This window comes from Marmota monax, unplaced genomic scaffold, assembly GCF_021218885.2.
Source record: "Marmota monax isolate L192 unplaced genomic scaffold, Marmota_monax_Labrador192_F-V1.1 WCK01_AAM20220418_F8-fsc00073, whole genome shotgun sequence".
In the NCBI taxonomy this organism is placed as follows: Eukaryota; Metazoa; Chordata; class Mammalia; order Rodentia; family Sciuridae; genus Marmota; species Marmota monax.
The window spans coordinates 3,211,897-3,226,364 of NW_026692846.1; the positions used below are offsets into that span (position 1 = coordinate 3,211,897).

At 45.7% G+C, this 14,468-nt stretch overlaps 1 protein-coding gene across 26 annotated transcripts in view; it reads left to right on the forward strand.

The window, feature by feature from the left end:
* The window catches only part of Ptk2 (protein tyrosine kinase 2), a 229,663-nt gene that overhangs the window by 128,303 nt on the left and 86,892 nt on the right, over positions 1-14,468 (forward strand). For all 26 annotated transcript variants that reach the window (XM_058580855.1, XM_058580854.1, XM_058580847.1 and 23 more), the window contains 4 exons: positions 4,950-5,090; positions 5,799-5,876; positions 8,106-8,213; positions 9,674-9,791. In XM_058580855.1, the coding sequence (XP_058436838.1) occupies positions 4,950-5,090; positions 5,799-5,876; positions 8,106-8,213; positions 9,674-9,791 (445 nt within the window). The remainder of the gene's footprint in view (positions 1-4,949; positions 5,091-5,798; positions 5,877-8,105; positions 8,214-9,673; positions 9,792-14,468) is intronic.

Consider the following 14,468-nt stretch of genomic DNA (forward strand, 5'->3'; position numbering starts at 1 on the left):
AATCCCAGTGGCTTGGGAGACTGAGGCATGAGGTTTATAAGTTCACAGCCAACCTCAGCAACTTAGGCCCTAAATAGCTCAGTGAGACTCGGTTGATGAATAAGAAATTATTTGCTGTTTTAACATGGCTGAGTAGTTGTAATTTCTGATAAAATAGAATGAAGGTGGAAGTGTGGCTCAGTGTTTCAGCAGCCCTGGATTCACTCTACAGTACCAAAAAAAAAAAAATAGGGATGGGATGAGAACAAGGCAAGAATGAAATCCAGCTGGGCAAACAACTTTTGTAGCTCCAACAGTCAGCATCTGGGGCATGCCACAGGGCATGGTGCTCTTCTCTCTAGTAGGCTTGTGTAGCTTCACCCATGTGGCCTTGCTAGTTGCAGCCCACATGGCCTCTCTCTTGTCTTGTTTCTATTTATTTCCTGCAGCTTTCCTCAGCAGATGTCCCATGATACTGGCATTTTTGAATCTCAGGGGGGTCTGTCCACTGCAGCTTTGGCTTCCTTATATTTTTATGCATTGCCTAGTCCCCCAGGCCTTCCTTTGAAATCTTGGTGAAAGTCTCATGACCCCCTAACTCCAGCAACTGCCTTCCTGCAGAACCAGCACCATGTGGTTGATACCAAGGTCTGCTGCTATCTGGAATAGCAGCCCAGCCTCCAGGACCCTGGCTGCAGCAGCCTCTGAGTGTCTATAAGTGCCTGAGCACGGCAAAACTCTTCCCAGGACTTCCTGTACAAGCAGTGCGCCCCTTGGTCTCTTCTCAAGATTTTTTACTTTTATTCCCTTGAGCCTCAGATGATCTGGCCAATTCCTGAGACCTGTCAAACCATCATTCCCATTGTCCCTGGGTAAAGTATTTAGTATCTCTTCAGTGGCTGTAATGTGCTTAGCAACCACACCTTCTTTAGCCACTGTTTTACTTCCACTTTTGTGGCCAAATTGAAAGTTTTTCGAAACTTCATGCTCAGCTCCCTTCTTATGATTACAACAAACTTGGCTAAAAGCCACCAGCAACATTCACACTACTTGCAAATGCTGTGCTGCTTTGAAATTTCCTCCCCCAGAATAATTAGTACATCACCTTTAAATTCAGCCTCACAGGAAGTCTCAGGACATGGGCAAAGTGCAGACAACTTCTTTAGATTCTAATAGAGTCCTCTCAAGTCCAGGCTTTACTGTCTTATTAGCAGTCTGGTCATCTGAACTGCCACCAGGATTGCCTGTTAAGCTCTGATCACAACATTCCAAAGCTTTCCCAGCCTGCATCTTTAAGCATCTCAAAATTCCTCCTAGAAACTCCAGAATGATTCAAAAGCTCCTGAAACACTTGGTCAGGTTAGTCACAGCAACACCTCCATTGACCCCTTAATTTCTGTTTTTGTCAGCTTTTTCATCACTGTGGCCAAAAGACCTGACAAGAACAATTTTGGAGGAGGAAAGTTTATTTGGGGATGATGGCTGACTCCATTGCTCTGAGCCTGAGGTGAGGCAGAACCTCATGGCAGAAGGGCGTGGTGGAGGAAAGCAGCTCAGGAAAGGCAACCAGGAAGCAGAGCTCCACTTACTAGGGACAAAGTATACACCCCAAAGGCGTGCCTCAGGTACCCACCTCCTCCAGCCATACCCCACTTGCCTACAGCCACCACACAGGTAATCCCTATAAGGGGATTAATGCACTGATTAGTTTCAGGGTTTCATAACCAATCATTTCACCTCTGAACTTTCTTTCATTGTCTCACACGTGAGCTTTGGGGGACACCTCACATCCAAACCATATCAAGGTTTAAAGCAGAGAACTGAGTTGTTTACATAGTTTTAATTTCTGCCCATCTGTGCATATCTGGGTTAGAGCTGGGAACAATTGTCAGCTTCCCACTGATGTGAACAGTAGAGCCATTGCACTGTGGTCCCTGTGCCTGTTTGACCTCCACTCCACAGCTGCTGCCCATTCTAATCTGTGGTATCCCCCACGCCAGGAAAGATGGTCTGGCCCCCAGGGCCTTTGCAGGACTTGTTTTCTGCTTGCTAATGTAGATTTTCTTCTCATCCGAACATCGTCAGCGGGCTCTGGGACAGTGTTGAAGTGAGGAGGTCTGCACTGTCTACCTGCTCTCATGCAGGACGGGCAGTGTCATTGAGCTATGTGAGAGAACCAGGCCCCCAGAATCCAAGTCATGGTGCAGAGTCGCATGCTTACCAGGCTGATGCATCTAGCTGAGTTCAGCTGTGGGCAGCCATCGTAGAGGCTTCTTGCCCACAAAGATCTTACCAGAGTGCTGTAGAAATCAAATTCAGAGTGAGGGGAGGCTGCAGAACCTGGTGGTTATTTCTTCACAATGTAGGTTGGAGAGCATCTTAGAGTAGGCATTGCCTGTGCTGCTGACAAGCTGGTGAGGAGAGCTCCTGCAGCCTGGACTTGCAGCCATCTCTTCTGACCTTGCCTCCTGACCTAACCTTCTGAGTCTCCATTTGCTAATCTGTGAACAGTAGTAGCTGTCTTGCAGGGGTCATTGTGAAGACGTGGACTCACATCCATGGCAGGCTGATGTGTGGCTTTTCTGGCGCCAATCTCATGGTATTAGCCATTGTCTTCCAAGCACTGTGCACACAAAACTCTTAGTGTCCTATATGGCCTTGACAACAGGTTGAAGGCTTTCTCCAGCTACACTAGATTTCTGGAAACAAAGTGTCTGCCCTGGTTCTTCAGTGTATTCCAAATGCCAAGCACCCAAAAGAATTCCCTTAGTGCCTTTTTTCTGGAGTGGAAGGAACCTGCTCTTAGAGTCTGTATACATTCTGCAGCTTCTAGGGTACTATGTGTTGCTCTGTAATGAGAAAACTGCCTTTGGCCCACTGCAGGCCAGAGAAGAATCACCCACAGGGTGCAGTCTTCTAGGGGACAGTCACACCCACACAGCCAGCCACAGATAGTGTACTTCTCTCTCCCTCTGTATGCAAGAGCAGATCCAGCGCTTAAACACAAGTCACTTGCCTTCGGTGACCCTCTAGCACCCTCACTCTGCTTAAGGACACTTGTCCTCCAGTCGTGCCCCTCCCCTGTCTCAGCCTCCCACTCTGGTTTTTCATCTCACCAGCTGCAGCCCCTCATTGTGTGTAACCCTCTCTGAACAAACTACTGTCTTCCCAACTGACTATCTGTTGTTGTCCCAGGTTAGTAATCCCATGACTCCCATGGGACCACCCAGACCCTCCAGATAGGCTGTCACCTGCATAAGTAGCCACACCCTCCTACTTCACCTGTACCAGCCTCAGCAACTGCAGCTCGCCATTACCCAAGGCCACTGAGATTAGCGAGTCACCTAGTCCGTCTCCACCTACTCCTGCCTTCCAGTCTCCCAGCTTTTTTTCCTTCTGTACTGAAGGTGACCTGCTAGACAGCTCTGCCTGGATTTCTTATATTCTCCTACTGTTCTCCCCACCCTTCACCTGCCAATCTGCTCCTCCCACAGTTTAGCCGAGGCAGGTCAATGCCAGCTCTTATCTACCAGCATCTGACTGTTGCTCACCCCTTTTCTGCTTCCACACTTGTGCAGTCACTTCCCACCTGGATTATTTTGTTAGCCTCCTACCCAGTCTCTCCTGTTCCTTTCCTGCTGTTTACATCATAGCAGCCCAAGTTTCCCTGTTAAAGCTAGGTGAATAAGGTCATCCTCTGCTCAAAGCTCTTGAGTAGGCATCACAGCAGGGTGATAGCTGGTTTCATACCATGGCCACCTCAGCCTGCAGCTCTCACCCTCTCAGACCTTACCACATGGCCTCTGCAGCTGCCTCTCACACCATGGGCTGAGGTTTCCCCCTGGGAAGCACTAGCTCTGCTAGCCAGATGTTCATGTGTAGGAACTGAAATCACAAATGAGCAAAAGAGGACCAGAGGCCACTGATCATCCCCTCCAAGGTAAAAACCATGATTGTTTGCCATTTCATGTGCCCATGACTGCATGTTTGGCAAGCCCGAGTCCATGGGAGGCTCCCCTGCGCTCTTTTCTGGGAATGTGTTCTGTTCATGCAGACAGCTTTGACATCTCTGTTGCATAACAATATGGTGTGGATTTTAATATCATTAAATTAATTACACAAAGCAGTTTCTGTTCCATCTAGAATGTCAGTAGGGTAGGTGGATACGTCATGAAGTATGTAGCCAGTCCACGTGTCCCTGTAAACGGCCCTGCCCTAGTCTCCTTGTTGCTGAATCTTTGCATCTGTCTTCAGTCATTTATAAAGAATAATGTCCTGGCCGAGTGCAGTGGCACACGCCTGTAATCCCACCGGCTTGGGAGGCGAAGGCAGGAGAATTGTGAGTTCAAAGCCAACCTCAGCAACAGCGAGGCACTAAGCAACTGAGTAAAACCCTGTCTCTAAGTGAAATACAAAATAGGGCTGGGGATGTGGCTCAGTGGTCAAGTGCCCCTGAGTTCAATCCCTGGTACCAAAATAGGAAAAAAAAAAAAAAAAAAAAAGAGTAATGTCCTGGAGAGCTCGTTTGGAGGTTCTAGCAGGGGGACACAGCTACTTGTATACCCTTGACCCAAGACTGTCCTCCTCTATCGGGGAAGGTCGTCCTTTTTGGCCAAACACACAGCATCAGGAGGGACACACATGCAACCGCGAAGGAGGAAGGAACACTGGCCTAGCTGAATCAACCCCATCAATCAATGGGACGACAGATGTCTCGGCCAGATCGCCTTCACATCCGAATTTTACCTTTTGGATCAAAGATTAGGATTTTTAAGTTGATGATTTGTGATACCCTTCAAAAAGCCATATTGATTTTCCTTGGTAACAGTGGAACAGGTGGTACCTGAATGTACTCAACCTTGCCATGCATTAAGTAGTATTAAGTAGTGGGCAGGGAAGAAATCTTACTATTGCTGCAGTCTTTACTCATTGCTGACTCTAAAACACTCTCTTGTAATTTTATTTTGCAGGCCAAAACTTTAAGAAAACTGATCCAACAAACATTTAGACAGTTTGCCAACCTTAATAGAGAAGAAAGTATTCTGAAATTCTTTGAGATCCTCTCTCCAGTGTACAGATTTGATAAAGAATGCTTCAAGTGTGCCCTGGGGGTAAGTATGGGACCATGGAGAAATAGGCCAGTTTGATTTCTTCTGCTATTTCTTTCCTTTTTTGGTGGAGGGAGTTACCACGGATTGAACTGAGGGACTTGACCACTGAGCTACATCCCCAGCCCTGTCTATTTATATTTAGAGACAGGTTCTCACTGAGTTGCTTAGTGCCTTGCTTTGACTTGTGATTTTCCCGCCTCAGCCTCCCAAGCCGCTGGGATTGCAGGCATGCACAACCTTGCCCAGCTTCTTCTGCTTTTTCTTATCTATGTGTATTTAAATTTCAGATTCAAAGAACTAATTTGTGACTTTTTTTTTTTAAATGAGAATACTATTTTGTCACTTCATAGTGGGGAAAATGAAAAAAATAATCAATGTGAGAATGAAGTTGTCCGACTGTGTTCATAATTAGGTGTTTTTATTCCAACCTGCAATTTGTTCTCCAAGGCCTTGTTTGCCTATTCAGATCATGTTGTCAAAGAAAATACTGGTTGTGGCCTGCTGGAAGGGCCACACTGTGTCCCTCTCTAGGTTCAGGACAGGAGCAGTGAAGTTATATTTTCTCTAATTTTTTTTTTTTTTTTTTTTTAGATAGGTTAATTGCAAACCAAGCCAGCCAGCCCCCTCCTTTAATATATCCATGACTCTTGATCTAAAATCTTTCTTTTTCTTCCCATTCCTCTGTCCTCACCTATTTGACTTCAAAAGTCAAGCTGGATTATTTCAGTGGAACTGGCAATCGGCCCCGAAGAAGGGATCAGTTACCTAACAGACAAGGGCTGCAATGTAAGTCTGCTCCGGTGACGCCTCTCAAACAAGACTGTAGGCAGAAAGGAGTCAGGGTAATGAGATGGGGTGCTGCTCTGCAAAGGCAGCACCTTACATCAGGCCTTGCCATTGAGTGGTACCTCTTGCTCAAAGGGGCGAAGACAAGAGAAATCCTAGACCCCTGTTGAGTTTCTTCAGAATTCTTTAGTTTTGGAAGGAAATGAATCATACAAGTTTTACGTATGTTAGAATTTGATAGGGCTGTTCCAGTTTATCTGGAGAGGTATTGAGTGTTGATGTTTGTGTGTTTTGCTGGGGATTTAACCTGGGTCCTAACGGTTCAATAGTGCACTTGTCTGGATATGTGAAATACTTTGGACAGCATTATTGTCAGGTGCACCTGCTTAGAATCTGAGAGAGGACGGACCACCAGAAGTAATCCATAGCAGCGTGGTTGGAGAGTGGTAGGGAAGAACCCTTGGGGAGAGAATGTCAGAGTGAGAAGGAGAAACAGCAGACTGAAAAAAAGTAAGGAAAAGTATTCCAGTATGTCATTTCCATACCCTGAATTTCTTACTGTACTTGTGAATTTAAAAAGAAAAAAAAAAATTTGAGATAGCACTCAAAACTCATGGGCCACACCAGGTTACTAATGTTTGTATCTCCACCTATCAGAGGAGTCTCAGATCTCCTTTTATATGTGCACGTGCATTGGTTATGAATAGAGACTGACACAGACACACTGTAGACACTCCTGACCCTGGCAACAGTGACCCCTCTTAGTAAAATTTCAAATACAGTGCAGTGTACCATTCCTGGGACACACATGAGGTGTGTTCCTGGGCAGCTCAGTGCCGTGAATACAGCCTCCCACTCTAGGATCTGGGAAAGCCATGTTTGGTGACCTTTGGCAGCCCTGGTTATCATTTACATGCCTTAGGTTCTGGTCCACTAGAAGCCACCCACCCCCTGGAATGGTTTTACCCCAGCGAGTCTGGAGCAGATTTCAACTGAGGAGATTATGGTGGGGAATTAGATCAGAGAGGCAGGGAGGGGGTCATGTCACACAGAGTGTCTGATCACAGAAGTCATCCTATATGTCACAGGAGTTATGGCACTTGGGTTGTAGCTTTTAAATTAGGGAAATATGATCTCATTTACATTTTTACTCATTTTTTATTTTTTGAGGTGCTGGTGACTGAATCTAGGGACTTGCCCATGCTGGGCCCAGTGGATGAGCTGCATCCCCAGCCCTTTTTATTTTTTACTTTGAGACAGAGACTTAATTGCTGAGGCTGGCCTTGAACTTGTGATCCTCCTGCCTCTGCCTCCCGAGTAGCTGGGATCACAGTTGCACACCACTGTATAAGGCTCTGACTTTTACATTTTTGAAGTTTCTTCCTGATTTCCAGGTTGGGGCAGGCATGGGTGAGGGAGCCAGTAAGGAAACCTTAGCACAGTGTGAGATGGTGGGCTGGAGAGTGGGGGCCTAGAGGGACGAAATGTATACACTATACATGTTGCATCCCTGAAAACAGATCAGGAAGATGCTTTTCGAGGGAGGGCACTCAGTTTGAGCCCCTTACTGAAGAGCAGCTTCTGCTCAAGCCCTTGGTACCTTCCATGATACCTTGGGTATGCTAAGGAACTGGCCATAGCTAGGCCAGTCATTTAGGAATCACCATGCACAACGACCATAGTCAAAAAGTGCTAGGAGTTCAGGAGACACTGTGTATGTCTTGTCTTTCCAAAAAGAAAACCTGGACCATAGTCACTTCTGAATGTCCTGGAGTCCAGTCAGGGCAGGATGGGGTTTTGGGATACCACTGTCTCCTGGAGCCCTTTGCTTGCCTGCAATCTCCCTGCCCCAGCACACCGCAGAACTTCTAGTGCCTCAGAGCCTCATTCCAGCCAGTTTGCAGGTGCCCATCTGGGCTGGCCAGCGGGTCAAAGCAGAGGCTGCTCCTGCTTCCTCCTCTTCTGTGGGAGATGTGCTCTCCCCTCACCGGCTCATTCGTGTGGATATCCTCAGGACAGTAAAAAGGACAGACATGTCCCGAATATGAAGTGCAGGAGACAGCTCTTTGACTGCCCGCTGCTGTGCAGGCTCTGTGGAGGGTCAGCGCTCCCCAGCCTCCAGACTGGGGAGAGGCTTCAGAGGAAGGAGCTAGCAGTTGGGGCCACAGAATTTGACAGAATATCCAACAGAACTGGTGAAGAGAGTGTTTTGTGCTTTCCTTTTCAAAGCCCACACATCTGGCTGACTTCAACCAAGTGCAGACCATTCAGTATTCCAACAGTGAAGACAAAGACAGAAAAGGAATGCTACAGCTCAAAATCGCAGGTGCCCCCGAGGTAAGGGACCCTGGCACGCACTGGGAGGGAGAGCAAAGCATCCTACCGGTTTAGAAATGATGTGTTTTAGGATAAGGGTGAAATTTTCATGGATCATCAGAGTCACAACTTTCTCATTTTTATAAGGGTTGCTTTTCAATTAATAATTATCCCCAAGGGACAGGAGACCAATTTTAAGTTAATCAAGAACAGTGTTTTGAAGATGATTTAAAGATATCACAAAGCATCAAAGAAATCAAGTTCTTGGAATTATGTCTTTGTGTCTACTCTGTGAACCTGTGTTGTATGTGATATGCTGTGGGTACTGACAGGATAATAGCAGCACTGGCTCATGCTGATGAGGCTTGTGATGGTGTCACAACCAAGCAAAGTAGGTACCTTTATTTTGGTGAACACCATAGATGAAGAAGCTGAGGCACAGCCTGGCCACAGTCTTAGTTTTGACAGGGATGTGTTCATACTGCAGCAGGTAAACCCATGCCCCTTACTCTAAATCACCATGTTGCAGTGTATTAAAAGCAAGCAGTGTCACCAGAAATAGTCTTCGGATGAGCACCAGGTAGCATGACCCTCTGCAAAATGGGCTGAGTGCTCTCATGCGGATGGTCGAGTGAACACCTGGGCCTCCCCTGCTCACTTCATTGCTCTTCCACTCTAAGGTGTTTTGAGTTCATGCCATGTAGTTTATTGATTATCAGGATTAACAAATACTCCCATAGAATACTGAAAACTTGTTGCAAACTGCAGTTTCCTGAAGCCTGAACTCCAGCATCATTTTCGAGCCGTTCCTTCTTGTCCCCTAGTAACGTTCAGGGTGATGGCTTGAGGGGGGCACATCACATGGTAGGAGACGTGAGTGCTCACCAAATTAGGATGTTCTTGGATTTGAAAATGAAATGCAGCTTTTATTGTGACCTAGAGAACACTTAAAGATGGGTCTTAGGAAATTCATCAAATAGAACATTTGAAAAGAGTAAGTTTTATATGTTTGGGCAGAGCACTCTATGTATGCTGAAAACAGTGGTATTTTACTAATTTTGTTTAATGTTAGAAAAATTGTGGTGGACAGTAATAAAAATTGACAACACCATATTAGTTTCACTTCTAAAACAAGTTTTACTTCAGCTCACCAATTATCTAAATTCTTCCCCAATCAGAATGTGCTAGGGGAGCCAGACACTCTGAAGAAAAATATTTTCCCACCTTTTTTCTCCATTTTCTGAGCTTCAGTTGAAGTGATTGTCCTCTTTTCCCCTGGGGTGGTCTTGTGTCTCACATCCAAGGAATGGTGTCTTTAACTAGCAGCCTACCTGTCGCAGTCCAGTCTGGGACAGCCTTATTTCACACACTCTCCCCCACCCCCGCCGGGCCCATGTTGTGGAGGTCTGATGTCAGTGCAGCTGTCTTTCTGGTTGCTGGAAGAACAATAGTGTCTCTTTCTTGGTTTTTCTCCTATTCAGCCTCTGACAGTGACAGCCCCATCCCTGAGCATCGCCGAGAACATGGCGGACCTAATAGACGGGTACTGCCGGCTGGTGAGCGGAGCCACGCAGTCCTTCATCATCAGACCTCAGAGAGGTGAGGCTCTGCTTCTGTCCTGGCCCCTCTTTCCTCCTGAGCAGTTGGAGGGGCTCCCTTGGCAGTTTTCTCCTGGTTCTGTCATGCTGTAACGGGAAAGCCAGACGGATGCATAAGGTGCCATGATCTGATGCTTGCTTCTCTGGGTAGGTGATCTGGTGCTGGGCCCAAGTGCAGTGTAAACACAGCTTGGCTTGCACTGTTTGCACAACCCACTTAGAGTGTTTTCTAAGTTATTATGAGTACTTTTTAAGTAAAGTTTCGAGATTTTTTTATTCTATTTTTAAAAAGCATCCCTTTTAACTCATTAAATAAAGTTTCTTTCTTGCTTTTTCTAAAGTACTTCAAAAGCTTAGAATAGTTGAACAAAATAAATTCTAAATCATGATGTGAAATCAAATATTAGATAGAATAAACAACTAGAAAGGAGTCTGTCCTCTCGGAAGCGCCACAGGGATTTTGCAAACAAAGCATACTCCAGAGAATCTGGAGTTCTGAAATAATCAAATGAAAATATTCCCAGCAGGACACTAGCGTTGCATCAGTTGGGGAGGCCTGGGCCTTGGAGTTGCATCAGCTTGTGGGTCATGTTGCGAGTCTGCAGCACTGCCATCTGTCAGTGCCTGGCTCCAGGAAGCCCGGCAGCCAACCTGCCTGCATGGTGCGGGAGGTCGGTGACTTCCTGCTAGAAGATCAGGCTTGCACAGAAGCTCAGTCACATTCTCCAGTCCTGTTGGGTCTTGATGTACTGAATTAGCCTTGACTTTGAGACCACTCCTGTAAAAGAGGGAAGGTGTAAGGTTGTAGGGTTGTTAGGTGGGTCCCAATGGTAATATAAAGTGGCTTGCAGCAGGGTAGATGGGCACTCTGCAGAGTTTGCCCTGATGGCCGACACCCCTTCCAGCAGTCACTCAGTGACCAGGATGGCTAGAAAGAATCCCAAGGCCTATGTGGTGTGTCCAACAAGCTGGATCAAGTTAAATAGTGACCAGAGTGGAGGGACACACAAGCAAAACAAATGACAAAGACTGGCTTCTGGGATGGAACCCAGAGAGCCCCACCTGCCCTGGAGGAGAACATCTGGCCAGAGTACCCTAGGCATAGTGGGCCTTTCAAATTGGAGTCACATTAGACGATAGGGGACACGGTTGTGCTCTGGAGCAAGAGCTGAGACCACAGGTACACTACACTGACTGAGCTCCATCTGCATGAGGCCTGGATATGGTGCACCTAGCAGAGGCTCTTCCCATGAAGAGTACACCAGGGGAACCTGTCTATGTGTTCTTCTAAAACGTGTATGTTTGTTGAAGTTTTCTTTATCTAAAATGTAGTAATGAAGTTGCTTTCAGAAATATTGGAAGCGCCCTTCAGTTAAAACCTTTGCAGCCACAGTGTTTGATTTTTCACTTTGTGCTTTAAATAGGAGTACATACCTTGAAAATATGTAAATGTCTTGGGCGAATACTTCAGAAAGTGCTTTGGAGCAAATGTTAAAATGTGGTATATCATATATCTCCTTTTTTAATAAATAATTTTCTAATTTCATCTTAACTTACCAAAATGTCTTTTATCACTGTTTTATGAGTATATTTAATACATGGTAACAACATTCAAACAGTAGGCACTGATCCACTCCACATTTAAGGCATCAGCATCTTCTCATGCCTGTTGCACAGTTAGCTAACGTCTTGGTCCTGAAGGGAGGAGGCTCTGCTGGGGAACATGAGATGAGGTGCTTTAAGAATTTCATTCACAGGGAAGAACACAAAGGAAAGTGCTCTGCATGGAGAGCTGGGTGTTGGCTGCTGCCGGTCCTTTAGGATAGATTATTAAGTTTCTTTTAGGATAGATTTTTCAGCTTGATAGTTTCTCATCTTATTCTGAATCCCAGCATATTTATCTATTACACGACTGTAATTTTTGTGGTGCCAAAGACCAAACTCAGGGTGTTGGCCTGCTAGGCAGACAAGCCACCGCTGAGCTATAGTCCAACCTTATACATAACAATTTAATCATAAGCCCCGGAGGCAAAACCATATTTATTGCCTACTTGATATAATATTGAGGTCAAGGATGGTAGTCAAAAATATACGTGGGAAAGCCACGTGTGCATTTTTAAAATTTTTTTTCTAGTTGTAGATGGACACGATTTCTTTCTTTCTTTCTTTCTTTCTTTCTTTCTTTCTTTCTTTCTTTCTCTCTCTCTCTTTCTCTCTTTCTCTCTCTCTTTCTCTCCCTCCCTCCCTCCCTTTCTCTCTCTCTCTCCCTCCCTCCCTCCCTTTCTCTCTCTCTCCCTCCCTCCCAGTGCCTCAACCATGCTAGGCAAGCGCTCAACCATTGAGCTACAAACCAGCCCCACATGTGCATTTTTTAATTGAGATTTGTTCCCCTAGAACGATGGAAAGGGTGGGCAGGTGCGAGGGTAAGATGGGAGGGTCTGATGGAGGTGCACTGTGGGGGCAGAAGCTCTGGCATGTGGTGTCTTTCACAGAGCCAGGAGAGAGGATCTTGAGTGTCTCCCCATGAAGGATGATGAATGTGTTGGGGTGGCTTGGGTCTGCCCTGATCTGACCGTGATCCCGTGCATACATGTACTGAGGCATCCTGTAGTACTTATGACATACAGGTTTTTATCAGTTAAAATACATTCTAAGTTTTAAAATAAAAGAAAAATTCAAATAACATTGTGTTTTTCAAATCTGTTACAATGTTTTTCTGGCTATACACATTCAACAAAAATGACATTCTGGTCTGTCTTTAGATTACAAACTGCTTAAGAGTGGCAGAGTGTACAGATGCAGGTGCATAACAGAGCATAGCAGTGAGAACTGGACAGTAAGTTCTGCGTGTGATCTCTGGGCATGTTCATGTGTACTTTGTGCATTGATCTACCACATTATTTTGGATTTATAGTGCTCTTAAAAGTGATGTTTATTGGCAGAAAACATAATAAAAGCCACAGGCTGGACAAAGATGTCCTGACCAGGCTCCACAAGCATCAATATGTGGCCTTTCCCTGACTGCATCAGCTGACCTATCCTGAGCCTGTAGAGGAACGTTCAGAATCAGTTCTTCCCCTTGGAAGAAAGAATTGTGAAGTTTAAACTTGCTCTCTGAGGTTTCCTGCAAAAACTGCAGCCAGCGCTGCTCTTTGCCAGAGAGGGTGTGAACTACTGCATGCAATTAAAACCCAGAAGGTGGAAGAGAAGTGATAGGTGTCACTACATGATTAAAATACTCCTTTTCATAAAAGACGAACACTCTAAAGCTATGACACGGAAAGGGAAAATGTTTGTGAGGCATACAGTAAAGAATTAAAACTCTTTATTTTTCACACGTTTTTCCAGCTTATTAAATAAAAAGCAGCCCAACATAAAAAGAATGTATGTGCAGATGTCCCGTAAACATGGACCCAAACAGGGACATGTGTCATTTTGCATTTATTAGGTTGTTTTTAAAAACAGAAGCTATTACCCGGCGCGGTGGCAAATGACTTTAATCTCAGCTGCTCAGGAGACTGAGACATGGAGGATCGAGAGTTCAAAGCCAGCCTCAGCAACATCGAGGCGCTGAGCAACTCAGTGAGACCCTGTGTCTAAATGAAATACAAAATGGGGATGTAGCTCAGGGGTTGAGTGCCCCTGAGTTTAATCCCTGGCACCCCCTCAAAAAAAAAATAACCAGCAGCATCAGCCACTGTGCCAAGATTTGGAAGCATGCGGCCATGTACTTGGTGCCGTTGGTGCAGCATTGCCAGCAGGCTCTAGGTGGGCTTGCTGCTGGTTCCACAGCAGCATCGCCTCAGGGATAATCACTGTTACACTGTCCCTGACAGTAGAAGCTAGAAGCAGAGTGGGGATCAGTAAACAAACAACAGCACCCACATGTAGGTGTATGCCTATATGTCCACACCAGGGTATGTTTTAAGTGCCTGTGGCATAAGGAATGCATGAGAGCCTAAGTGGCCTGCTGCTCCTGGGGACCCAGACTTCAGCTTTCCCACGTTCTTCACTGGGTAAGCTTCACCTTTTTAGATTTCTTACAGCAAATCTTTATTAAATGCATGAAGAGCAGTAGATAATATCTTTTATTCAGAAATTGAACTGTAAAGTCCTTCAACTCAAACAAAATGTAAGGTGATGCAAAGATTCTTAAAAGACTGTATTCAGAGTAGTAAGACCCATCCTGATAGATGCAAGGAGCTGTGTTGGATCATGTACCAGTCCAGTGGGTCTAAAGGAGTGCTGATCCCTAATTCCCAGACAGAGTGCTCAGTGGGTATGCAGGTCGTCTCCTGATGCTCTGGTGGGATGTCTGTTGCCTTCTTCTCACTTCTTCAAATTTGCTGTCAGCACTCTCCGGTTGTTGTTCACCTTGTCACAGCGAGCTTCTGCCCATGCCCAGCTACTTTGGAATCTCTATTATTCACAAGTGGAATGATTGATTTGCTCTCAGAGGAAGTAGAAATTTCATAGAGCTCAAAAAATTTAAAAGCTGAATCTAAACATCACACCCCTGTGTCATTGGAAAGGGCATCTTACTAAGTGATGGTGTTGGGTGTGGTGCAGTGGTCGTGCCTGGGGGTAGTGAGCTCACCATGGGCTTCCCCACTCTGATCTTCGGTCTTTGGGGGCATGCTGACTGGCTATCCAGCTCAGCAGGCGGTGCTGCTGGCTC